The sequence below is a fragment of the Salvelinus alpinus genome, chromosome 25, assembly GCF_045679555.1.
Source record: "Salvelinus alpinus chromosome 25, SLU_Salpinus.1, whole genome shotgun sequence".
NCBI lineage: Eukaryota > Metazoa > Chordata > Actinopteri > Salmoniformes > Salmonidae > Salvelinus > Salvelinus alpinus.
In genome coordinates, this window is record NC_092110.1 from 4,345,338 (window position 1) to 4,371,300 (window position 25,963).

Here is a 25,963-nt window from a genome sequence, read left to right on the forward strand (position 1 = left end):
AGACCTGGCAGTGTGGTGCCAGGACAATAACCTCTCCCTCAACGTCAGCAAGACAAAGGAGCTGATCGTGGACTACAGGAAATGGAAGGGCCGAGCACACCCCCCCATTCACATCGACGGAGCAGTAGTGGAGCAGGGTCCAGAGTTGAAAGTTTGTTGTCCACATCACTAAGAATCTGTAGTGGTCCAATCCCACCAACACAGTCGTGAAGAGGGCACGGCCACGCCTCTTTCCCTTCAGGAGGCTGAAAAGATTTGGCATGGACCCTCAGATCCTCAAAAAGTTCTACAACTGCACAATGACTGGATGTATCATCCGCTTGGTATGGCAACTGCTTGGCATCCACCCGCAAGGTGCTACAGAAGGTAGTGCATAAGGCCCAGTACATCACTGGAACCGAGCTCCCTGCTACCCAGGATGTCTATACCAGGACCTAAACATTGTCAAAGACTCCAGCCATCCAAGTCACAGACTGTTCTCTCTGCTACCGCACGGCAAGCAGTACCAATGTACAAAGTCTGGAACCAACAGGACCCTGAACAGCTTCTACCCCCAAGCATTAAGACTACTATATAGTTAGTTAAATAGTTAACCAAATAGCTACCTGGACTATCTGCATTGACCCTTTTTGCACTAACTTTTTTGACTCATCACATACGCTGCTACTAATGTGTATTATCTGTCACTTTATTCCTAGTTAAATGTACATATCTACCTCAATTACCACGTACCCCTGCACGTTGGCTCTGTACCGGTACCCCTTGTATATAACCAAGTTATTGTTACTCATTGTGTATCTATTATTACATTTTTTACTTTTCTATTTTGTTGCGCTCTGTATTGTTGGGAAGGGCCCATAAGTAAGCATTTCACTGTTAGTCCACACCTGTTGTTTACGAAGCATGTGCCCAATACAATTACAGTGCATTCGGAAAGTATTCAGACCCCTTGACTTTTTCCACATTTTAATACATTACAGCCTTATTCTAAAATGGATTAAATCAATCTACACACAATACCCCATTATGACTAAGAAAAAATGGTTTAGAATTTTTTTGCAAATGTATTAAAAATAAAAAAATGAAATATCAAATTTACATAAGTATTCAGACCCTTTACTCAGTACTTTGCTGAAGCACCTTTGGCAGCGATTACAGCCTCGACTCTTCTTGGGTATGACGCGCAAAGCTTGGAGCACCTGTATTTGGGGAGTTTCTCCCATTCTTCTCTGCAGATCCTCTCAAGCTCTGCCAGGTTGGATGGGGAGCGTCGCTGACCAGCTATTTTCAGGTCTCTCATGAGATATTCGATCGGGTTCAAGTCCGGGCTCTGGCTGGGAAACTCCTGCGTTGTCTTGGCTGTGTGCTTAAGGTCGTTGTCCTGTTAGAAGGTGAACTTTCACGCCAGTTGGAGGTCCTGAGCACTCTGGAGCAGGTTTTCATCAAGGATCTCTCTGTACTTTGCTATGTTTATATTTCCCTCAATGCTGACATGTCTCCCAGTCCCTGCCGCTGAAAAACATCCCCACAGCATGATGCTGCCACCACCATGCTTCACCGTAGGGATGGTGCCTGGTTTCCTCCAGATGTGACGCTTGGTAATCAGGCCAAAAAGTTTAATCTTGGTTTCATCAGATCAGAGAATCTTGTTTCTCATGGTCTGAGAGTCCTTTAGGTGCCTTTTGGCAAACTCCAAGCGGGCTGTCATGTGCCTTTTATTGAGGAGTGGCTTCCGTCTGGCCACTTTACCACAAAGGCCTGATTGGTGGAGTTTTGCAGAGATGGTTGTCCTTCTGGAAGGTTCTCCCATCTCCACAGAGGAACTCTGGAGCTCTGTCAGAGTGACCATCAGGTTCTTGGTCACCTCCCTGACCAAGGCCCTTCTCCCCCGATTGCTCAGTTTGGCTGGGCGGCAAGATCTAGGAAGAGTCTCGGTGGTTCCGAACTTCTTCCATTTAAGAATAATGGAGGCCACTGTGTTCTTGGGGACCTTCAATGCTGCATAAATTTTTTCATACCCTTCCCCAGATCTGTGCCTCAACACAATCCTGTCTCGGAGCTCTAAGGACAATTCCTTCGACATCATGGCTTGGTTTTTGCTCTTACATGCGCTGTCAACTGTGGGACCTTAGTGTGGAAGTGCAGTGTGGAAGTTTATCCTGGTAGAGTGTGTTGCCTAACTGTGTGCTAACAATAAATGACCCCCCCCAATATCATAACAATAGTAAGAAATGATATCTTGTTCTGTAAATAAGGTGTTGCACCATAGACATATCCATGCACTATATGTACAGAATGTGTCATTGTATAGCACTTTTCAGACAGCAGTTCAAAGCAAATGTATGTATCTAATATCCTATATCTAATGTACTGTATATCCCGTGTCTAATTTACTGCACCTGTCGTATGTGGCCACCATGAAGTTGAGCAGCAGGCCGATGGACTGCTCTACGTTGATCTGGTGTGTGGTGGGAAGACGCTTATTGAGCTGGTAATAGATCGAGGACAGGATAGTCTCCAGTCGAGACACGTTGATCTCTGCGTTGTGGTCCAGCGTGTTCAGACCGCTATCACGGAACGCCTCAATCATGTTCCACACATCCACCAAGTGAACTGGGATAGGGGGATAGCAGGAGGGGAGGGAAAGAAGTTTAGAAAATAATCGATTTCTTCAACATCAATGAATTATATTCAAGTGCACCATATTTGAAACAGACACGTGTAACACGGTGCAATGTGAACAGTTTGAAAAGTTAAGCGAGTAAGAGGACACTTGCATGTCATTTTCAAAAACGAGCCAGGCAGGTGGTACTTACGGTTGCATCTCTTCTGCACAAATCTTAGCTTGCAGGCCGTCCTATAGGTTGACAGCCTGATGACGTCAAAGTTTTGTGCCCCTGATAAAAAATAAAAGACGAATCAACAACTCTACCACCACCACACACAAAACCCACTGCATGCGGAGGAGAGTGTACTGTTCATTCGGGAAGTATTCAGACCCCTTGACTTTTTCCACATTTTGTTATTTTACAGCCTTATTCAAAAATTCATTATATTATTTTTTCCCCTCACCAATCTACACAAAATACCCCATCATGACAAAGAAACATTTTTTTTGTTGCAAATGTATACAAAATAAGAACTGAAATATCAGATTTACATAAGTATTCAAAACCTTTACTCAGTACTTTGTTGAAGCACCTTTGGCAGCGATTACAGCCTCGAGTCATCTTGGGTATGACGCTACAAGCTTGGCACACCTGTATTTGGGGAGTTTCAACCATTCTTCTCTGCAGATCCACTTAAGCTTTGTCGGGTTGGATGGGGAGCGTTGCTGGACAGCTATTTTCAGGTCTCTCCAGAGATGTTCGATTGGGTTCAAGTTCGGGCTCTTGCTGGGCCAGTCAAGGACATTCAGAGACTTGTCCCGAAGCCACTCACACGTTGTGTTGGCTGTGTGCTTAAGGTCGTTGTCCTGTTGGAAGGTGAACCTTCACGCCAGTCGGAGGTCCTGAGCACTCTGGAGCAGGTTTTCATCAAGGATCTCTCTGTACTTTGCTCTGTTCATCTTGCCCTCAACCGTGACTAGTCTCCCAGTCCCTGCCGCTGAAAAACATCCCCACAGCATGATGCTGCCTACACCAGGCTTCACCGTAGGGATGGTATTGGCCAGGTGATGAGCGGTGCCTGGTTTCCTCCAGACATGAAGCTTGGCGTTCAGGCCAAAAAGTTCAATCTTGGTTTCATCAGACCAGAGAATCTTGTTTCTCATGGTCTAAGAGTCCTTTAGGTGCCTTTTGGCTAACTTCAAGTGGGCTGTCATGTGCCTTTTACTGAGTAGTGGCTTCTGACCGGCCGCACTACAATAAAGGCCTGATTGGTGGAGTGCTGCAGAGATTGTTGTCCTTCTGGAAGGTTCTCCCATCTCCACAGAGTGACTCTGGAGCTCTGTCATAGTGACCATCGGGTTCTTGGTCACCTCCCTGACCAAGGCCCTTCTCCCCCGATTACTCAGTTTTGCCGGGTGGCCAGCTATAGGAAGAGTCTCGGTGGTTCTAAACATCTTTAATTTAAGAACTATGGAGGCCACTGTGTTCTTGGGGACTTTCAATGCTGCAGAAATGTTTCAGTACCTTTCCCCGGATTTGTGCCTCGACACAATCCTGTCTCGGAGCTCTAAGGACAATTCCTTCGACCTCATGAATTGGTTTTTGCTCTGACATGCACTTTGAACTGTGGGACCTTATATAGACAGGCGTGTGCCTTTCCAAATCATGTCCAATCAATAGAATTTACCACAGGTGGACTCCAATCAAGTTGTAGAAACCTCTCAAGGATGATCAATGGAAACAGGATGCACCTGAGCTCAATTTTGAGTGTCATAGCAAAGGGTCTGAATACTTATGTAAATAAGGTATTTCTGTTTTTTTTTTTTTTTTTATAAATTTGCAAACATTCTAAAAACCTGTTTTGGCTTTGTCGTTATGGGGTATTGTGTGTATATTGATGAAGAAAAACATTAATTTAATACATTTTAGAATAAGGCTGTAACCTAAGAAAATGTGGAAAAAGTGAAAGGGTCTGAATACTTTCCCGAATGCACCGTGTACTCTAAAGTGTATGGCTATGAATAGCTTTGCGACGACACAGCAGAGTGTGAATGAATAGTAACGGTTTGGCTCTAGAGATTTCGCTCTCAGTCAGTCTACTCACTCATCTCCATGAAGAGTTGTCTCTTCTCCACCATCGCTTTGCCTCGTTTACTGCCCTCCTCTATCATTCTGAGGGGAATAACAGAACAGGCACGCATTACCGTCTCAATATTTAATGACAATCATTGTGTACAATATACGTTATCAAGCTGTATTATCGGCCTTCACTGCCCTCCTCAAATCATTCTGGGGAAAGAATACAGCAAGCATTACTACCTACTCACTAATTACATAATTACTGCAACCATTATCAGGCTTTTTGTATACTGACTATGACGTTTCTTCTTCCCTTTGTATACATTAGGCCTATTACTCATTTTGAGGGAAATAAAACCGCAAGCATGCATTACCAGTAATGATTGTATGATTGTACAGTACCAGTCAAACGTTTGGACACACCTACTCATTCAAGGGTTTTTCTTTATTTTTACTATTTTCTACATTGTAGAATAATAGTGAAGGCATCAAAAACGATGAAATAACACATGGAATCATGTAGTAACCAACAAAGTGTTAAACAAATCAAAATATATTTAATATTAAAGATTCTTCAAAGTAGCCACCCTTTACCTTCACGACAGCTTTGCACACTCTTGGCATTCTCTCAACCAGCTTCATGTGGTAGTCACCAGGAATGCATTTCAATTAACAGGTGTGCCTTGTTAAAAGTTCATTTGTGGAATGTCTTTCCTTCTTAATGTGTTTGAGCTAATCAGTTGTGTTGTGACAAGGTAGTATTTGAAGATAGCCATATTTGGTAAAAGACCAAGTCCATTTTATGGCAAGAACAGCTCAAATAAGCAAAGAGAAACGACAGTACATCATTACTTTAAGACATTAAGGTCAGTCAATACAGTACATTTCAAGAATTTCACGTGCAGTCACAAAAACCATCAAGCGCTATGATGAAACTGGCTCTCATGAGTACCACCACAGGAAAGGAAGACCCATAGTTACCTCTGCTGCAGGGGATAAGTTCATTAGAGTTAACTGCACCTCAGATTGCAGCCCAAATAAATGCTTCACAGAGTTCATGTAACAGATACATTCCAACATCAACTGTTCAGAGGAGACTGTGTGAATCAGACCTTCATGGTCGAACTGCTGCAAAGAAACCACTACTAAAGGACACCAATAAGAAGAGGAGACTTGCTTGGTCCAAGAAACACAAGCAATGGACATTAGACCAGTGGAAATCTGTCCTTTGGTCTGATGAGTCCAAATTTGAGATGAGTCCAACCGCTATGTCTTTGTGAGACACAGAGTAGGTGAACGGATGATCTCCGGATATGTGGTTCCCACCGTTAAGCAGGAGGAGGAGGTGTGATGGTGTGGGGATGCTTTGCTGGTGACACTGTCTGTGATTTATTTAGAATTCAAGGCACACAACCAGCATGGCTACCACAGCATTCTGCAGCGATATGCCATCCCATCTGGTTTGCGCTTAGTGGGACTATCATTTGTTTTTCAACAGGACAATGACCCAAAACACACCTCCATGCTGTGTAAAGGCTATTTGACAAAGAAGGAGAGTGATGGAGTGCTGCATCAGATGACCTGGCCTCCACAATCACCTGACCTCAACCCAATTGAGATGGTTTGTGATGAGTTGGACCAGAGTGAAGGAAAAGCAGCCAAAATGTGCTCAGCATATGTGGGACTCCTTCAAGACTGTTGGAAAAGCATTCCTCATGAAGCTGGTTGAGAATATGCCAAGAGTGTGAAAAGTTGTCATCAAGGCAAAGGGTGGCTACTTTGAAGAATCTAAAATCGATATTTTTTTTTGATTGGATGTTTTGATGTCTTCACTATAATTCTACGATGTAGAAAAAAGAAAAACCCTTGAATGAGTAGGTGTACAAACTTTTGACTGGTACTGTATATCATTGTAATCATTTTATACATTATCAAGGTCCATTATAGCCACGTGAAAATAAAACATCCTATACATTTTTTACACTAAAGCTGCAATATGTAACTTCTTGGGAGACCCGACCAAATTCACATCGAAATGTGTGTTCTATCTATTATCATTGAAAGCAAGTCTAAGAAGAGGTAGATATGTTCTATGTGAGCTATTTCTATGCTCTGCATTCTTAAGTTTTGTTTTGCGTCTTTTACTTTTGGTTTTGTACACCAGCTTCAAACAGCTGAAAATACAATGTTTTTGGTTATATTTCACAGCTGTTTAGATGGTACAATGATTCTCTTCACTATACTTGCTTGTTTTGTCACAAACGGAAAATAAACTAACTATTCACATTTTTGTAACCAGGAAATGGCGGAATCATTTCTGCATCGCACATCTTTAAAGTTACATGCAGCATATTCATTTAACTGATTCTGTGTACTCTATACATTGATCCCTCTACTGTAAGTATGTGTACATCATATATGGAATGTTCAATAATGTACAACACATATCATACATTTAAACAGACATTGTCTATATGCATAAAGCTGAAGACAAAAGCTCACTAAATCTACTGATGTTTTTGTCAGATGAAAGATAAAAATCCCAGAGGTATATGTACCTGTCGCTGGCTGAATTTCAAACAAAGTGAAGCATTAGCTGCTGCTGCCCTGTGAAGAGAAGAAACATCGTAGTCAGTTAGCTAGTTGGCTCCTTATTTAATGTTCTGAGTCTCTGGTATGCTCTGTAGTAGTTCAAATAAGCAGTCCTTCCAGACAAAATGGGCTTGACTTTTAAATGAGTCATTAACGCCCTCCCTTCAAGGACTTGATGAACGCTACAAAACGTTGTGTTTTTTCTTCCTCTAAAGAGATGTGTGCACTTTCACAAGAGAACACTTGAGTGATCCTGCTCTGTCTCTCTGAATGTGTCCCGAATGGCACCGTATTTCCTTTGTAGACCACTACTTTTGACCAGGACAGGGTTCCATTTAGGAAACACACCCTGTATGTACACCACAAATAATAATTCTCCATGACATCGCCACTCAGCTAAGACTGCATCCGGTGGACTAATGACATCGACGGCCAGCAAGGGATGCAAACCGAGGAGACACTTAATGATGATGGACACAAAACACATTACAGCTATACAATGACTGGTTCCAAAACCTGGGGAATGGCATGATAGGCTTGGACGGCACCAGACCTGGGTTCATAGAATGTTACTATTTGACATCTTTCAAATACTTGTAGCGTTTGCTCTAGCTTGCCTGGAGTGCCAGGTGGATGGGGCTTGCACTGATGGGACTTTTCTATTGGTTCTATTAAGCCAGGCAAACTTAATCAAGCCCATATAAAATATTTGAAATGATTTGGAATAATATTTTAACCCAGGTCTATACAGTACAGTATCACCATCACATGGCAGCCCACTGTGGCTATGGGGTGACGGACAAGCCAGGAAACTGCATCAGCTGACCAGCTGAGTGTGAGCAGTCAGTGGCTCTGTCCCCAATGGCCCCCTATTCCCTTTATAGTGCACTACTTTCGACCAGAGCCCTATGGGTCCTGGTCAAAAGTAGTGCATTATAGGGAATAGAGTGCCATTTGGGACGTAGTCATTGAAGCCAGCCAAGGTTGAACCCTCAGGAACTCTGTTGACAGGCTTTTTTATTCCTCCATCCTCACTCGTGTGGCTGGAGAGCAAGGGTTTGCAGAGCCATATATAAAGACATCCAGTAGCAGTCAAACGTTTGGACACACCTACTCATTCCAGGGTTTTTCTTTATTTGTACTATTTCCACATTGTGAAATAATAAGGAAGACATCAAAACTATGAAAGAACACATATGGAATCATCTAGTAACCAAAAAAATGTTACATTTTTTAAAATATATTTTATATTTGAGATTCTTTAAAGTAGCCATCCTTTGCCTTGATGACACTTTTGCACACTCTTGGCATTCTCTCAACCAGCTTCATGAGGTAATCACCTGGAATGGATTTCAATTAACAGGTGTGCCTTGTTAAAAATTAATGTGTGGAATTTCTTTCCTTCATAATGCGTTTGAGCCATTCAGTTGTGTTGTGACATGGTAGGGTTGGGTATACAGAAGATGAAGACTAAGTCCATATTATGGCAAGAACAGCTCAAATAAGCAAAGAGAAACAACAGTACATCATTACTTTAAGACATGAAGGTCAGTCAATCTGAAAACTTTCAATTTCAAGAACTGAAAGTTTCTTCAAGTGCAGTCATAAAAACCATCAAGCGCTATGATGAAACTGGCTCTCATGAGGAAAACGCAGAGGATAAGTTCATTAGAGTTACCAGCTTCAGAAATTGCAGTCCAAATAAATGCTTCACAGAGTTCAAGTAACAGACACATCTCAACATCAACTGTTCAGAGGAGACTGCGTGAATTAGGCCTTCATGGTCAAATTGCTGGGAAAAAACACTACTAAAGGACACCAATAATAAGAAGAGACTTGCTTGGGCCAAGAAACATGAGAAATGGACATTAGACCAGGGGAAATTTGTCCTTTGGTCTGACGAGTCCAAATTTGAAAATGTTTGGTTCCAACCGAGTGTTTTTTTGAGACTCAGAGTAGGTGAATGGATGATCTCCGCATGTGTGGTTCCCACTGTGAAGCATGGAGGAAGAGGTGTGATGGTGGTTTTTGGTGACACTGTCTGTGATTTATTTAGAATTCAAGACACACTTAACCAGCATGGCTATCACAACATTCTGCAGCGATTCGCCATCCCATCTGGTTTGCGCTTAGAGGGGCTATCCTTTGTTTTTCAACAGGACAATGACCCAACACACCTACAGACTGTGTAAGGGCTATTTGACCAAGAAGGAAGGTGATGGAGTGCTGCATCAGATGACCTGGCCTCCGCAATCACCCAACCTCAACCCAATTGAGATGGTTTGGGATGAGTTGGACCGCAGAGTGAAAAAGCAGCCAACAAGTGCTCAGCATATGTGGGAACTCCTTCAAGACTGTTGGAAAAGCATTCCAGGTGAAGCTGGTTGAGAGAATGCCAAGAGTGTGAAAAGCTGTCATCAAGGCAAAGTGTGGCTACTTTGAAGAATCGCAAATATAAAATATATTTTGATTTGTTTAACACACTTTTTTGTTTCCTACATGATTCCATAGTTTCGATGTCTTCACTATTATTCTACAATGTAGAAAATAGTAAAAAAACAAAAAAAAAAAACACTGTTGAATGAGTAGGTGTGTCCAAACTTTTGACTGGTACTGTATACTAGACAAAAATATAAACGCAACATGTAAAGTGTTGGTCCCATGTTTCATGAGCTGAAATAAAGGATTCCCGAAATGTTCAATACACCCAAAAAGTGTATTTCTCTCAAATGTTGTGCACAAATCTGTTTTACATCCCTGTTAATTAGCATTTTTACTTTGCCAATATAAGCCTGACAGGTGTGGCATATCAAGAAGCTGATTAAACAGCATGGTCATTACACAGGTGCACCTTGTGCTGGGGACAATAAAAGACCACTCTAAAATGTGCAGTTTTGTCACACATCACAATGCCACAGATGTCTCAAGTTTTGAGGGAGCGTGCAAATCGGCATGTTGACTGCAGTAATGTCCACCATAGCTATTGCCAGAGAATTTAATGTTAATTTCTCTACCATAAGCCACCTCCAACGTTATTTTAGAGAATTTGGCAGTACGTCCAACTGGCCTCACAACCACAGTCCAGGACCTGCACATCTGGCTTCTTCACCTGCGGGATGGTCTGAGACCAGCCACCCGGACAGCTGATGAAACGGAGTTGTATTTCTGTCTGTAATCTAGCTCTTTTGAGGGGAAAAACTAATTTTGATTGGCTGGGCCTGGCTCCCCAGTGGGTGGGCCTATAACCTCCCAGGTCCACCCATGGCTGCGCCCCACCCAGTCATGTGAAATCAATAGATTAGGGCCTAATGAATTTATTTCAATTGACTGATTTCCTTATATGAAATGTGAAGTCAGTAAAATCGTTGAAATTGTTGCATGTTGCGTTTATATTTTGGTTCAGTATACATATTATATATATATATTTATATCTATCTAGCTCTGATAGTTTCCCTACTCTTTATTCTAATATTGTTGTGATAATACTATAATGTTGTCCTTATAATGTGTAGTAAAGGGTTATTACATGATTATGATATCTAGTAAACAGGATGTAGAATGCTAGAAAACACAAGCTGAGCTCAGGAGGGAAACTAACAGAAGCAAGTCAGAAAAAAATTCTACAATGGCCCTCTGTAACATTCGACTATGAAGTAGGCCTACTGTAAGCTTGCCTGAACTATTCATATATGTAGGCAACTAAGGCCGGAAATGAGGAAGTGGTTACCCAAAACAAATACATTCTATTGATATTGAGGAAAATGTCCATCTTAGATTGCCCATTGTGAAACTGAACGTAACTTAAGAAGATATCAGAGCTTGATTGGTCTCTCGTGGACAGCAGTAACATAATATGCAAGATTTGGTTCTGAGTTGCCGACATTATAGTTTGATGAACCATGGAAAGGCTATTTACATTGGACCTGTAGACATTAAAAGTCAATATGTCTAATGAACTTTAGGTATTATATGGTGGATAACGAATAGCTTCAGAGTTCCCTGGTGACAGGCCTGCAGGTGCACGTTCATCAAATACAATTAAATTGCATTTACAGATATGTTGGCTTAAACTACAGTTTACTGTAAATACGAATGGGCTACCAAGGCATCATATGGGTAAAACAGAAACCTAAAACAAGCAGTGGTGATGATTATGATCACCAATCATCATATGTCAAAAGGCCTAAGAAGCTATTTAATCTGCATTATTAGGCCTATAGGCGTTTTTAATAATACGGTCAACATAAACAAAATGCAAATACAGGGATGATAGTAGGCCTATTGCCAAGCATTATGTCATTTCACGGATTCCTTTTGGGAACTGAACTCTAGCGCATCAGCCGCTATAAGAGCATCCCCGTACAAACACTAATACAATAACTAGTAGCTACATGTAAATTATGTCGTCGAATAACTTAGTGATTCTTCAAGCTATGGAAAAATATACTGGATGGCTGAATGTGATTTAAATGTTTAAAAGGGCGATTATTAAAGGTGCAGTATTCACCGCACCTTGTCGAGTAGGTAGATAATAATGACAACATCCTTTTACGCGAGTCAAAAGGAGGACTAGGCCACTGCAGTGGCAGCTTTAGGGCTCGAATGTCTAAACATCACCCACTTCCGTCTCTGTGTAGCTGCTCAAACGCTCTCCGTGACGAACCGTTTAGCTTTACAATACTTTATGCGTCTCAGATCTTGAAGGAACCGCTCGACCGACGTGGCCATTTGCTGCTTTAGGTCCCTATTTACCTTGTTTCCGCAATATGAATTTGTGCGTGCGATGTATCTTAAAGGAATATTCATATTGAGATGCTATGTGATAATTTATCCTAAATATCTGCCTTCATAAATGTGTAGTGTCCTAATTTAGATGTGCCTTCTGCATTCTATAGGCTATTTAAATTAGAATGATGCATCTATTAGCCTCACCAGTAGGAAAATCACGCAGGTTGCGTTTATAGCACCATCATCAGCATCAGATGATGAGGATAAGTAGTCAGGATATTTCCTTCGTGAATCATTACTGCGCTCAGTCTCACCTTTGACAAATTTCACACGCTGTAGGTCCGCTGTCGTTCGTTATTGCTGTCCGAGCAATGCCAAACGATCGAGATTATCTATCCATCGTTACATTTCCAGTGCGTTTCCTGTTCTATAGCCTACGACTCAGAATTGCGGTGGACGGTGGTGTCTCATAAAAATGTACGAGCGCCGCGCTCTCTCTCTTCAGCATCATCAACGACCGAACAGCAGAGGACAGCAAAGCGCAGGCAAGCAAGGAGATGAGGCTGCGCGTGCATCACAAACGGCCCTACGTGCCTGCGCGCATGCTGGCAAACGTAGCGGCAGGCGGCACTTGGAGGCGCGCACAGTAAAAACCACTAACGAGTCACGACCCACGTTTGTTGATATTTTACGTGCACGGTATTTATATGATATGCAATGGTCAGCAGGTTTTCCATAATATTCCAAGCAACAGACTAGCATTTTTTCTCATGCATAATATGGAAACGACATGCATCTGATTTGACTGGTGATTGTATCTCTTAGTGGAGTGTAAAAGCCTTAGTAATGTGTAGTAATGTGATACTGATAGTAGGCCTATAGTGTAAGTTGTACTAGTATTAGAGTAGAGTAGTCACTCACATACATACGTTACTGCCAGAAGAGGATGGCCCACCCCTTTAAGCGGGGTTCCTCTCTAGGTTTCTTCCTAGGTCCCTTCTTTCCAGTGAGTTTTTCCTGGCCATTGTGCTTTAGGCTGGGTATCTGTAAATCACTTTGCAACTACTGTTGATGTAAAAATGGCTTTATAAAATACATTTAATTGACATACAAATGTCACACCCAATCAAAATGGTTTTTCTTTGTTATTTATTCATAATATATAGTTTGATAAAATACACTTTGTTTACAAGTGCTGATTACTATATTACATTCACCTGCATTTTAAAACGGAGACTTTCCAATCTAAAAACAGCAAAAATGACACGGACTGATGGGAACACACCCTTCACAAGACAAACAGACAGACATTTTCAAACCATTACTGGATGACACTTAAGAAACGTTTCCTCCTAACCAAGTCTATCCTCACCCTTTACTTTTTGTCCTTCGGTTTAAAAATGGGATCTAATCAATATATCCCTCTGAATTTAAGCTATTGATTTGTTAAAAAAGTCAATCATGGTTTGAGAGAAAAGGACAAAGTGGAGTAGGCTACTGAATCAATAATTCAACGCTCTCTTAAACTTTACGAGATGTCAGCTGCCTTTTTACAAAATGTGGGTAAAAACTACTTTCTCTTTGCAATCCATCACATACACAAGTCAGTTAAAATAGAACAACATCAAAATTCATAAAAAATATATAATTAATACTCAATACTAGATGTTGGAGAAACCAAATTAGACTAAAACATGTATTTATTTAAAATAAAATTAATACAATTTGATAGGCGATCAAATGAATTAACAAAGTTTGCAATGATAGGGGTCAAATCATAAATATTGGGTCTCTCATCTTTACAATATATAAACCATTTGGCTGCTTCCAAATGGCCCTCTAATTCCATATATAATGCACTACTTTTGACCAGAGGCCATTTGGGATGCAGACTTTGTGAACTTTTTGAGACTATAAAGAATCATGTGACTGTAAATAAAGATGTCAACTAACTTTTAAACAAACACACACACACACACACACAGATCCAATCCACAGACCACTTAGAAATGGTGCCATGAAATTGTATTCATTTTGTTGCTGAAAATATGTGTAAGACAAAACAATGCCCCATATCTTATTAACCAATGTCGTTACAAGAGCATACAGTTCAGATGGTTACAATATTCCAGGCAGGACTTCAGTGGAAAAGGACATGTAGATTTCCATAAAAATACATGGGTCATATAGAATCAAAAAACTTGGGGATTTTTTTTTGCTACAAAAGTTATGTTGTGGTCTGTCCACTCTTCCACACAAAAACATAAGAAAAAGGTACAGCCAATATACACTCACCAGCCAGTCAATTAGGTATACCACCCCATTCACGAAAATGGATCGCTAGTACAGACAGTGAGTCACGTGGCCGTGGCTTGCTATATAAAGCAGGTAGACAGGCATTCAGTTACTGTTCGATTGAATGTTAGAATGGGCCAAACTAGTGACCTAAGGTACTTTGAGTGTGGTATGATCGTCGTGCCAGGCACACCTGATCCAGTATCTGAGAAACGGACACCCTCCTGGGATTTCATTCGCGAGAGTGTTTAGGGTTTACCAAGAATGTTGCGACAGTCCTGTGGGTGAAAACAGCTCATTGATGAGAGAGGTCAAAGGAGAATAGCAAGAATCGTGCAAGCTAACAGGCGGGCCACAAACAGACAAATAAAAGGCACAGAACAACAGTGGTGTGCAGAACAGAATTTCGGAACACACAACTCATCAATCCTTGTCGCGGATGGGCTATTGCAGTAAACGACCACACCGGGTTCCATTCCTATCAGCTAAAAACAAGAAGTGGCTCTAGTGGGCATGCGATCACCAACACTGGATAATTGAGGAGTGCAAAAACATAGCCTGGTCCGACAAATCCTGGTTCCTGTTGCGTCATGCTGATGGCAGAGTCAGGATTTGCCGTAAGCAACATGAGTCCGTAGTCCCATCCTGCCTGGTGTCAACGGTACAGGCTGGTGACGGTGGAGTACCGCTGTCCAATCTGCAGCAACTGCGTGACGCCATCACGGATGGCGTCACGCAGGACCAACATCCCTGTGAAACGTTTCCGACTTGTAGAATCCATGCCCTGAACAATTCAGGCTGTTCTGGAGGCAAAGGGGAGGTCTGACCCGGTACTAGATGGGTGTACCTAAAAAACTGTCCGGTGTAATGTGTATCATTCTAGTAAATACCCTGTTTTTTTTTTTTAATTTGTAAATAGATTTTTTTATATTAAAATATATTACTTTGTTTAACTAGTAATTTAAAAACGAGATCTGATCATTTCGTTTTCATAAGGTGACTTTGGCATCTTACCATGGAAATGATTTCTATAAAATACACCGTTACACAGCAACTATCTTCAGTTTAAGTCAGATCATTTCAAAAATATGATTGATACATTTTGATTTTATAATTGCAATCACCATGCATACCCATACGATGTTCCTTTGTTTTATATGTAGCTAGTAAATTGTATCTCTACCCTATCAACCTGAATACTGTACCTGGAGCCTATACAACTTTGAATGGTTTCATGATAGCACAGCATTTAGCGTTAAAATACACATTTCCTTTAGAGATATAAACTCTTTTGCAATAAAAACAATAAATGTTGGATATGCTTAAGCAAGGAACATAAAGCTAAATTAATTTCTAAATCGAGCTCAACGAAAGCCAATATTTACAAAGCAAAAGAATAATACAAGAACTGAAATCTTCATTTTTCTCCTTTCTTTCTCTGAGTGTTTTAAATGTACATCACTGCTAATAGTTACTCTGCTATACACAAACAAACATATATGAAAACAAATGTGTCATGGAGTCGGTAAACTTCGCACGATGATCTGAAATGGCAAAGACCTCAGTTTGTAGCCTGGTTCCAGATCTGTTTGTGGTGTATTGCTAACTCCTTTGGTCATTGCCATAAAACAACACAAACAGATCTGGAATCTGACTATACTCAGCTTGCTCCTTGAAGGGCACTATTTATCCATTTATTTGTGAAGTGCTTTTACTTTTCATCACCATGTTAGAGTACAAACGCTGTACACTACATGTACTATACAGTCTCAGTGTCAGTCACCCCTGTTAGTAGAAACGCTAAGTGCAATCGTTATGTGAAATAATGTTTTATAATCTAAATAATTTGAAATATCTATTATTATCTTTTAACACATCTGTAACTTTGTTTTTAGTACTGTATATATATATATAAATGATTGATTGCGACCTTTAAAATCTATATATAAATCAGTATTTGTACTCCCCCACCTACACACAAACCCCAAGGGGTCGATGAATATGAATGTAACTCCCTTCTTCACCTTTTAAAACATCATAACTTAAACTACTGAATGAGTGGCAGTCTTTAACATAACATTGTTATTACATTCTACAAAAATAGCAACATTAATTTTTTTCTTCCTTTTTTAAAATCTAAACTATCTTTACAAAAATATAGCACAATAACATGTCCAAGTGCAAAATATTGCCAAGATTCAACTTTTGTCTCAAGTCTAAAAGGTTAAGATTTGATTTGAACTGATCGGTGAATTGTACAAAACAAACTATTTTTCAGATGGAATAGATGAAAGTGGAGGTTGCGGAGGAGAGGACAGCTCATAATAATGGCCGAAACAGAGCAAATGGATGTATTTGATACCATTCCACTTAGTTTCGCTAAGCATGTCCTCCCCAATTAAGGTGCCACCAACCTCTTGTGTCGTCCAGTATAAATGACTTGCCACCCCACTGAAAACCATGTGCTGGGTTGAGTATGGCCACTGTGCATTTTACCCTGGTAACCATGGTTACAGTCAATTCCACTTCAATTCAGGAAATACACTGACATTCCAATTCGTCTTTCTTTTCAAATTAGAATCGGAATTGAAATAGAAACATTTGAATCAGTTTACTTCCAGAATTGAAATGGAACTGACCTTGCTCGTAACCACTACTTGTTGATGATGCTAGATGACTTGATGCTGATTTGTTCCTTGGTGCAATAATAAAGAATTGAAACAGACCATTTCTACATTTATGTAGTGCTGAGCGATTAGTGCTTTTTGAAGTCGGTTTGGTTTTGGTTCGATTATAAATTAAAAAAATATATTTTTAAACATTAAATGCACTACACATTATGTGGGTTGAATGCTGTAACAGAATAAAACAATTAATAAAAGTCACATGATGGTAATGACTGGCCATGGTTGCGTATCACTTATTAACCATCATTTATTCACATTACTTTAATAAAATATTAGTTTTATTTTTTTTAACTTCATTCCGAGTCATCATCTCAAAAATCACTATTTAGTAGTTCTTCAAAGTAAATAAGGCATACTTTTATGATCGCTAAATACCAACTATCAAACACTTAGATCATGTATTTTCATGTTCGCGAAGCAACTGCCTTCGATCTCTCTCGATCGCGCGCCCTCTCTCCTCCCTGTGTCTTGCTCCACACAGACCGTACGTAGCTATTAGCACATTTTCTGCGCTAAACTATGTAGAACATTGTCCTGTTAGGAACTACAACTCCCTACTACATCACACAGTTTCAGGCTTGATCTGATGTAACTCTACAGAAACTGCATAGAGCTAACAGAAATGCAATTCAAATAATTGAACCGCCGAAAAATAATAGTTATTCGCTCAGCACTACATTATTAGTAGTTTTATCGTACCACTAGACACGAGACACAGAGGTTTGAAGGGCCAATGCAATCGTCATGGCAGAAGGCCCCACACCCTTTACACATGATCATAGCCTTGAGTCGGCAGTAGCATTTAGACTGAACGTCCTCTATACCAGATCCCTCCATAAACCCCTGCTCTGGAGACCCCTCCCCCTGGCTGCTGTGGTCCAACGGGTGACCGGCAGGTATGGTGGTGACGGTCACTGAGAAAGACATGACACTGCCGGTGCCACTGCCGCTGTCCCCACCACTACCTGACACAGAGGGGGAGGCGCTAGAAGCGGTGCCTGAAGCAGCAGCATTGTGATTCAGAGCGTGAGGTACAGACATGCTGATGGTGCCACCGTAGCAGGAACCCACAATGGATTCCTGATTATCGATTAGAGGTCTCTGGGTTTGAAAGGCAGACGGACGCTGGTGAGTACTGGGGTGAGTGGGGTCCATGGTCCCCACGTGGGGAGATACAGATAAACGATATGGCTCGGAATGACCACCCTGTTTAGTATTGCAGAGTTCTGGGTGCCTCCTGTGCTGTGATTGTGATTGGGTGAAAGGTTTGGTTTCTTTGGCTCTTGCAGAAGTGCCACTGTCTCTATCTGTACCGGCTGAACTGTTGTCCTCCTGCTCCGGTATACAGCCCCCCACTGATGGAGACTCAGACATTATTCTGGAGCAGTGTTGAAAGCCTAGAGCTTCATCCATTTTTGTGACTGAGAAGCCCTGCTCTTCCATCTTGACTCCAGCAGGGTTAGAATGAGAATGAGACTTATTCTCCACTGACTCCTCCCCTTCGTTAGCCAGCCTCTCCCCCCCGATGTGCTCTCTCTTCAGATTGGCCAGTGGGGTCAGTGAGGTGTTAACGGTGGTCAATGGGTGGAAGCGTTTACTGCTCTCTGAGCCTCGTCCGTACGTGGAGACATTGAGGAGGTAGTGCCCTGACATGGCAGGCCTGGACATCCTCTTCCGTCCAGGGAACCCCGCGGAGAACCGGGGACGGTCCCCACACTCCTGGTGCCCCAGATTACAAGCTCCGAACTGGGGAGGCTGAGCCCCACCTGAGACCCCAAATGGCTGGTTCTGGTGCTGGTGGGTGGCCCTGTGCATCAGAGCCCTGAGGATCTGTTCCTGGATGTCTTTGTTAGGTGTTTCCCTTTGATGGTGCTGGAGCTCTGCCAACATATCTGCTCTTGTTCCAGGTATGGTGGAAGTGGACTGGCCTATGGATCCTTGTTGTTCAGATCTACTGTAGTCCTCCACACCACCAGCGTGTAGGTATTGGCTCTTATTCTCACCACTGGCTGTTCCAACAGTGCTGTGGGACGTTATCGTCCCTTTGTCATCATGGGAGGGTTTGGCCTGGGACATCTGGACATCGGCCTTGGCCAGAGGCTTGGGGAGGATCTGTTCCAGAGGGACCTCTTTCCCCTGGAGGAGAGATGTGACCAGAGGGTTGTTGGCTGGGATAAAGTGGCTAGCCCTGGCTGCCATGGAGCTTCCAGATACATACTGGCTATTCACATCACACACAGATGAAGTGTAGCTAGAGATTGACTGGGGACCTGGTGGGTATGACGTATGTTGAACGTTCCCATGTTGAGGTCCCATCAGAGAACCTGGGTTCATCATACCATCAGCGGAGCCTCTCTGTTGGTCATCAGTGAGAAACGCTCTACCGGTGTTGGAGCTTCTTTGAGACAGGCTAAGGTCAAAGGGCACAGAGGAGCCTGATGATTGGACCGAACTGGAGTGGGCTGGTGTGGTGACTGCATCAGGTGATTGACAGGTAGATTGACCAGTGATGCTACTTACTGGCAGCCTGGTGGTTGACTGAGACTGGGTGGAGCAGGGAGGCCTGGAGTGGAGGGTCTGGGCTGAAGCTCTATGCTCTACAATGCCTCCTCCTGGTCCTGGGCCTGGTACTGCACCTTTAGAGGAGGAACTGCCTGCAGCAGCTGCTGCTGCACGCTGGGCCCGGGCTAGCTGGGCTTTAGCCTTGATGTCAGCCAGAGTGCGAGCACCAGTGCGTCCGGGGCTGGGGCCAGGGCTGAGCGGGACAGGGAGAGGGGTCCTGGGGGACACCTGGGTTGGAGATGCAGGGACTGATAGGATTCGTGACACAGGAATCTGAAAAGGAAAGTGAACAAGAAAGAACGCAAGCTTAACATGTGTGGGCCTTCCTGGTGTATGTATTCGTACCTGATGTTTTTAGTCACCACAAATACATTTCAATATACAATATTTAATTGTAAAAAAAAAAATACTATATTTACCTTAAGCGGAGGCACTCTCTGCGCTGTTGTTATGGTGGCTGCTGGAGAGGTTACCACAGATACTGTCGGTGGAGTGATGCGGGCCCTCTTCTCTGAAGTCAGCTCTACTTCCTGTTCACTGGACAAGGACTTCCTTTTCAACGGCTCTGGGGATGGGGTGGTGGATATGGGGGTAGATACAGGGGTGGATACAGGAGTAGATAGAGGGGTGGATACGGGGGTGCATAGAGGAGTGGATACGGGGGTGGATACGGGGGTGCATAGAGGAGTGGATACGGGGGTGGATACGGGGGTGCATAGAGGAGTGGATACGGGGGTGGATACGGGGGTGACTGACACTGAGACTGAGGCGCCTCTCTCTGGTGCAACATCTTCCCTCCTCTCCCCACTGTGCTCGTCCAAGCCCAGAGGCTCTGGCTTTGAAAGGTCGGTCGGCAGTGATGATCTGAGCATCTTCTGGGAGCAGACCTCTGGAGGACTCTCCAGGGCAGGGGACTGAGGTATCTCAGGGGACTGGGGGGTCTCCGGCTGAGCTTCTTTCAGCTCCTGTTCCTCTTCCTCCATCTGCTTCTCCCCAAGTGGAGTAACCATTGAGGTTGAGTCCACCACATCCTGTCTCTTCACAACAGGTGCCTCCACTGCCATTATAGGCAGGGATAAACCTCTGCTACGAGTCCTGTGTCTGGGGTACTCAACCTCCAGTGTCTTCTGTATATTTTTCGGTAATATAACTGGTGGGACAATGGGTGGGACTGGTACTGGTTCATCGTGAACAGGCTCTGGTTCCGGTCTTGGCTTGGAAGGCTCTATGGGTTTAGATGGAGGTTCTATGGGTTTAGATGGAGGTTCTATGGGTTTAGATGGAGGTTCTATGGGTTTAGATGGAGTTTCTATGGGTTTACATGTATGGTTTATAGGCAGTGATGATGATCGGAGCCTCCTCTCTGAAGAACGAGTATGGCAGCTGTTCTCTGGGACCTTGGGATCTTGCAGTGCTTGGCCAGCAGGACTTGGCTGTGTTGGAGGAGACAACTGGGGTTTGGTGGCTGAGAGCTCCAGACTGAGACCAGACTCAAGCAGCTCTTTGGATTCCTCTAAGCTGAGTCCAGAGCTGGATAGGAGAAGAGGAAGGGAGAGAGAGAGAAAGCACAAGCGAGAGAGAGAGAGAAAGAGAGAAATCGAGAGAGAAAGCGCGAGAGAGAGGTCAGACAACTATAAAGAAAGGATAAATCTGAGGGATATGCAACCGGAGGCTTGCAGGTAAAAAAAAGCTTGAATGACATAACAATAACCACAATGTATTTTACAGATTCCAGCCCTGAAAAATTACTTACTTTTCACCATAGTAGCTCTCAAAGAAACTTTCCTTCCAATACTCCACCTTCTTCTCCTTCTCAATCTCCTGACGCATTCTCAGCTGCAACTCAGGAGTGAACTCACCTTTGTGGTTTGGAAAATATACAAATTTAAAAAAGGTTTATGAGACATTTAAAAAACCTTGTTACTGGAAATGTGAAAAATTATGTTGAATAAAAAGTTATATTTTGAAGCAGAAGCACAGTAGCCTGGTCCAAGATATGTTTATGCCGTCTTGCCAATGGTCATTACCATGCTATTGACAATTAGCAAGACGGCACAAATAGATCCGGGACCAGGCTAGAAGCACTGACCTTCTGCCAGTCGTTCCTTCCAGGACTGAGCTGCTGATGTGAAAAACTCATTGTTCAAGGCAGAACTGGTGACCTTTAACAGACCATCCATACAAGCCTAAAGATACAGACAGAGATAACTTGTGTACATCATCATAAACTGCACCATCATTATCACTATCAAAATCATCGTGATAATCATTATCAGCATTATTGTTATCACCATCTGCTTATCAATAGCATCATCATCGTCATTATCATCATCGGTACATAAAGAGAGATGAGAGACTCCCCGTGCGATTATTTCCTGCAAATACCTTGTGGATGATTACAGAAATGAATCGCAAGTTGAGTCTCTTGGTTTTAAACCTCTTTGGCGCTAGAGACCTTATGGTGTCTAGTACCTGTTGGTCGACCTCAGGCAGTAGTGTGAGTAGCTTCTGTTGGCACTCTGTGGGCAGGACAGAGAAGGTGTGTTTGTTGATCAGGGCACGCAGGTTGGTGTTAACCAGGATAGAGTCTGGTGTCTCAACGTCTATCTCTGCACACTTGGTACGCTTCAGTTGCTCTGGATAAAAAAAAAAAACAAAGCACAAGAGAAGATAAATCCACTGTAAATCATACAAAAGAACTTAAAAGGTTTGTTTGTGCTGTAGCCAACTCCTATGGTTGTTGTTATGTTTGGCATGTCAATGATTATGGGAGCTGGCAAGACAGCACAAACAGATCTGGGACCAGGCCAACAGAGACTGGTATGTACAGTATAAGCCTACTATATCTAAATGACAAAGACAAGCTGGATGAGTCTACTACAGAGGCGGCAGGTAGCCTAGCGGTTGGGAGCATTGGGCCAGTGAATGAAAGGTCGCTGGATTGAATCCTGGAGCCGACAGGGTGAAAAATCGTCCGATGTGCCCTTAAGCATGGCACTTTACCCTAATTGCTCCTATACGTCTGTGTCAGCTAAATGACTCAAATGTAGGTCACGGCAGTAACCCGATCTCGCCGAGGCAGTATTTTAATGGCCGATCACGCTGCTGCGGTATATGGAATGCAAATTCTATCATCTGCATTCTGGAATGTCTGAAATACCTGAAATATCTAGTACTTACGTGCACTGAGTCGACTGGACCTCTGAGACATCTTCCTGGTACCAGAAGCAGGACAGGAGTCTGTTTGGATGGAGAGAGAGGAACATGATTTGATTTAAACACAATTCAGCCACACAAGTTGATACACTGGGTAAAATAAAAATGAGCATAAGACACAACTTATTTCCATTGTGGAAGCAGGAAAGGCTTACTGATGTACACGGCAAAACTGGAACTGGATAAGAAAGCAACTTTTTTCACATATTGTTACATTACAGCCTTATTCTAAAATGTATGACATCGTTTTTTCCCTCATCAATCTACACACAATACCCCGTAATGACTAAGCAAAAACAATTTAGAGATTTTCGCCATTTTCAGGTCTCTTCAGAGATGTTCGATCAGGTTCAAGTCCGGGCTCTGGCTGGGCCACTCAATGACATTCAGAGACTTGTCCCAAAGCCACTCCTGCGTTGTCTTGGCTGTGTGCTTAGGGTCATTGTCCTGTTGGGAGGTGAACCTTCTCCCCAGTCTGAGGTCCTGAGTGCTCTGGAGCAGGCTTTCATCAAGGATCTCTCTGTACTTTGCTCCGTTCATCTTTCCCTCAATCCTGACTAGTCTCCCAGTCCCTGCCACGGAAAAACATCCCAATAGCATGATGCTGCCACCCCCATGGTTCACCGTAGAGATGGTGCCCGGTTTCCTCCAGATGTGACGCTTGGCATTCAGGCCAAAGAGTTCAATCTTGGTTTCATCAGACTAGAGAATCTTGTTTCTCATGGTCTGAGAGTCCTTTAGGAAAACTCCAAGCGGGCTGTCTTGTGCCTTTTCTGAGGAGTGGCTTCCGTCTGGCCACTCTACGATAAAGGCCTGATTGGTGGACTGCTGCAGAGATGGTTGTCCTTCTGGGAGGTTCTCCTATCTCCACAGAGGAACTCTAGAGCTCTGTCAGAGTGACCATCGGGTTCTTAGTCACATCCCTGACCTATGCCCTTCTCCCCCCTTGCTCAGTTTGGCGGCCACCAAGAAGAGTCTTGGTGGTTCCAAACGTCCTCCATTTAAGAATGATGGAGGCCACTTTGTTCTTGGGGACCAATGCTGCAGACATTTTTTTGTACCCTTCCCCAGACCTGTGCCTCGATCATGCCCAATCAATTTAATTTACCACAGGTGGACTCCAATCAAGTTGTAGAAACATCTCAAGGATGATCAATGGAAACAGGATGCACCTGAGCTCAATTTAGAGTCTCATAGCAAAGGGTCTGAATACTTATGTAAATGTGATATTTCCTTTTTTATTTTGACATTATGGGGTATTGTGTGTAGATTGATGAGGAAATGTTTTTATTTAAACCATTTTAGAATAAGGCTGTAACGTAACAAAATGTGGAAAATGTCAAGGGGTCTGGATACTTTCCGAATGCACTGTAGCTACAGTGAGCTCCAAAAGTATTGGGACACAGACATGCTTTGTTGTTTTGGCTCTGTACTCCAGCACTTTGGATTTGAAACGATACAATGACTATGTGAGGTTAAAGTGCAGACTGTCAGCTTTAATTTGAGGGTATTTTCATCCATATTGGGTAAACCATTTAGAAATTACGGCACCTTTTGTACACAGTCCCAAAATGTTATTGTCAACAAGAATATAATATGTTTCCAAACACTTCTACATTAATGTGTATGCTACCATGATTACGGGTCATCCTGAATGAATATTGAATAATGATGCGTGAGAAAGTTCGAGGCATAAATATCATACCCTCCCAAAAATGCTAACCTCCCCTGTTATTGTAATGGTGAGAGGGTAGCATGTCTTGGGGTTATGATATAAAATGCTAACCTCCCCTGTTATTGTAATGGTGAGAGGTTAGCATGTCTTGGGGTTATGATATAAAATGCTAACCTCCCCTGTTATTGTAATGGTGAGAGGGTAGCATGTCTTGGGGATATGATATAAAATGCTAACCTCCCCTGTTATTGTAATGGTGAGAGGGTAGCATGTCTTGGGGATATGATATAAAATGCTAACCTCCCCTGTTATTGTAATGGTGAGAGGGTAGCATGTCTTGGGGATATGATATTTGTGAGTCTAACTTTCTCACTCATCATTATTCACGATTCAGTCAGGACTATCCATAGTCACGGTAGCATCCACATTAATGTAGAAGTGTTTAGAAACATATTTATATTCTTATTTACAATAAAAGTAACTCCAAAATAACGCAATACATTATTTACCATTCATTTCTATTGTGCACAAAATAATCTGAAACACAACCAAAACAAAAGCTTGATGTAGTCCTTGCGTTCTAGGAATATGGGACCAAATACTACTTTATTACACATAAGTGAATTTGTCCCAATACTTTTGGTCCCCTAAAATGGGGGGACTATGTACAATATGTGCCGTAATTTCTAAACGGTTTACCCGATTTGTATGACAATACCCTCAAATTAAATCAGACAGTCTGCACTTAAACCTTGAAGTCATTGCATCATTTCAAATACAAAGTGCTAGAGTACAGAGCCAAAACAACATAAAAATTGTCACTGTCCCAAAACTTTTGGAGCTCATATACTGTACGTCTATGTCTGCCACCTACCGGTCTTAGTGACAATGGTGTCAGCCATGTCCTTCACGTTCTTGATGAGCAGCCTTGGGCTGGAGGTGGTGGGCATGCCCCCCTGTCTCCGCTGGTTCCTCTGCTGCTTCAGGGCCTGTGGGACAGAGAAGGAGAAGGAAAAGAGGAATGAAGAAAGGAAGAGATTATTTACCAGTGCCAAGATGAATGTCCGCTCCTGTCTTAGACTCCCCCCTCAACGTGGCATATTGAGTTTCATCACAGCGCTTGATGTTTTTTGCGAGTGGACTTGAAGAAACTTTAAAAGTTCTTGAAATTTTCCGGACTGACTAACCTTCATGTCTTAAAGTAATGATGTACTGTCGTTTCTCTTTGCTTATTTGAGCTGTTCTTGCCCTAATATGGACTTTACCAAATATGGCTATCTTCTGTATACCACCCCTAACTTCTCACAACACAACTGATTGGCTCAAACGCATTAAGAAGGAAAGAAATTCCACAAGTTAACCTTTAACAAGGCACACCTGTTAATTGAAATGCATTCCTGGTGACTACCTCATGAAGCTGGTTGAGAAAATGCCAAGAGTATGCAAAGCTGTCATCAAGGCAAAGGGTGGCTACTTTGAAGAATGTCAAATATAAAATATATTTAGATTTGTTTAACACT

At 42.6% G+C, this 25,963-nt stretch overlaps 2 protein-coding genes across 17 annotated transcripts in view; both read right to left on the bottom strand.

Annotated features, from left to right (window-relative positions):
* Positions 1–12,535, bottom strand: part of dtnbb (dystrobrevin, beta b) — a 72,477-nt gene extending 59,942 nt beyond the window's left edge. For 8 of the 15 annotated variants that reach the window (XM_071365307.1, XM_071365305.1, XM_071365304.1 and 5 more), the window contains exons 1-5: positions 12,323–12,534; positions 7,247–7,295; positions 4,714–4,781; positions 2,817–2,897; positions 2,400–2,613 (exon numbers count right to left, since the gene is read on the bottom strand). In XM_071365307.1, coding sequence (XP_071221408.1) covers positions 2,400–2,613; positions 2,817–2,897; positions 4,714–4,780 — 362 coding nt within the window. In that variant the 5' untranslated portion in view covers position 4,781; positions 7,247–7,295; positions 12,323–12,534. Of the gene's footprint in view, positions 1–2,399; positions 2,614–2,816; positions 2,898–4,713; positions 4,782–7,246; positions 7,296–12,212 lie in introns of all 15 variants that reach the window. The other 7 variants (XM_071365303.1, XM_071365299.1, XM_071365296.1 and 4 more) reach the window with 4 other exon arrangements.
* A 605-nt stretch (positions 12,536–13,140) lies between these two features.
* asxl2 (ASXL transcriptional regulator 2) overlaps positions 13,141–25,963 on the bottom strand; it is a 30,832-nt gene continuing 18,009 nt past the window's right edge. For both annotated transcript variants that reach the window (XM_071365347.1, XM_071365346.1), the window contains 7 exons: positions 25,318–25,432; positions 22,733–22,792; positions 22,025–22,188; positions 21,642–21,738; positions 21,306–21,411; positions 19,972–21,082; positions 13,141–19,825 (listed from right to left, as the gene is read on the bottom strand). In XM_071365347.1, the coding sequence (XP_071221448.1) occupies positions 17,681–19,825; positions 19,972–21,082; positions 21,306–21,411; positions 21,642–21,738; positions 22,025–22,188; positions 22,733–22,792; positions 25,318–25,432 (3,798 nt within the window). In that variant the 3' untranslated portion in view covers positions 13,141–17,680. The remainder of the gene's footprint in view (positions 19,826–19,971; positions 21,083–21,305; positions 21,412–21,641; positions 21,739–22,024; positions 22,189–22,732; positions 22,793–25,317; positions 25,433–25,963) is intronic.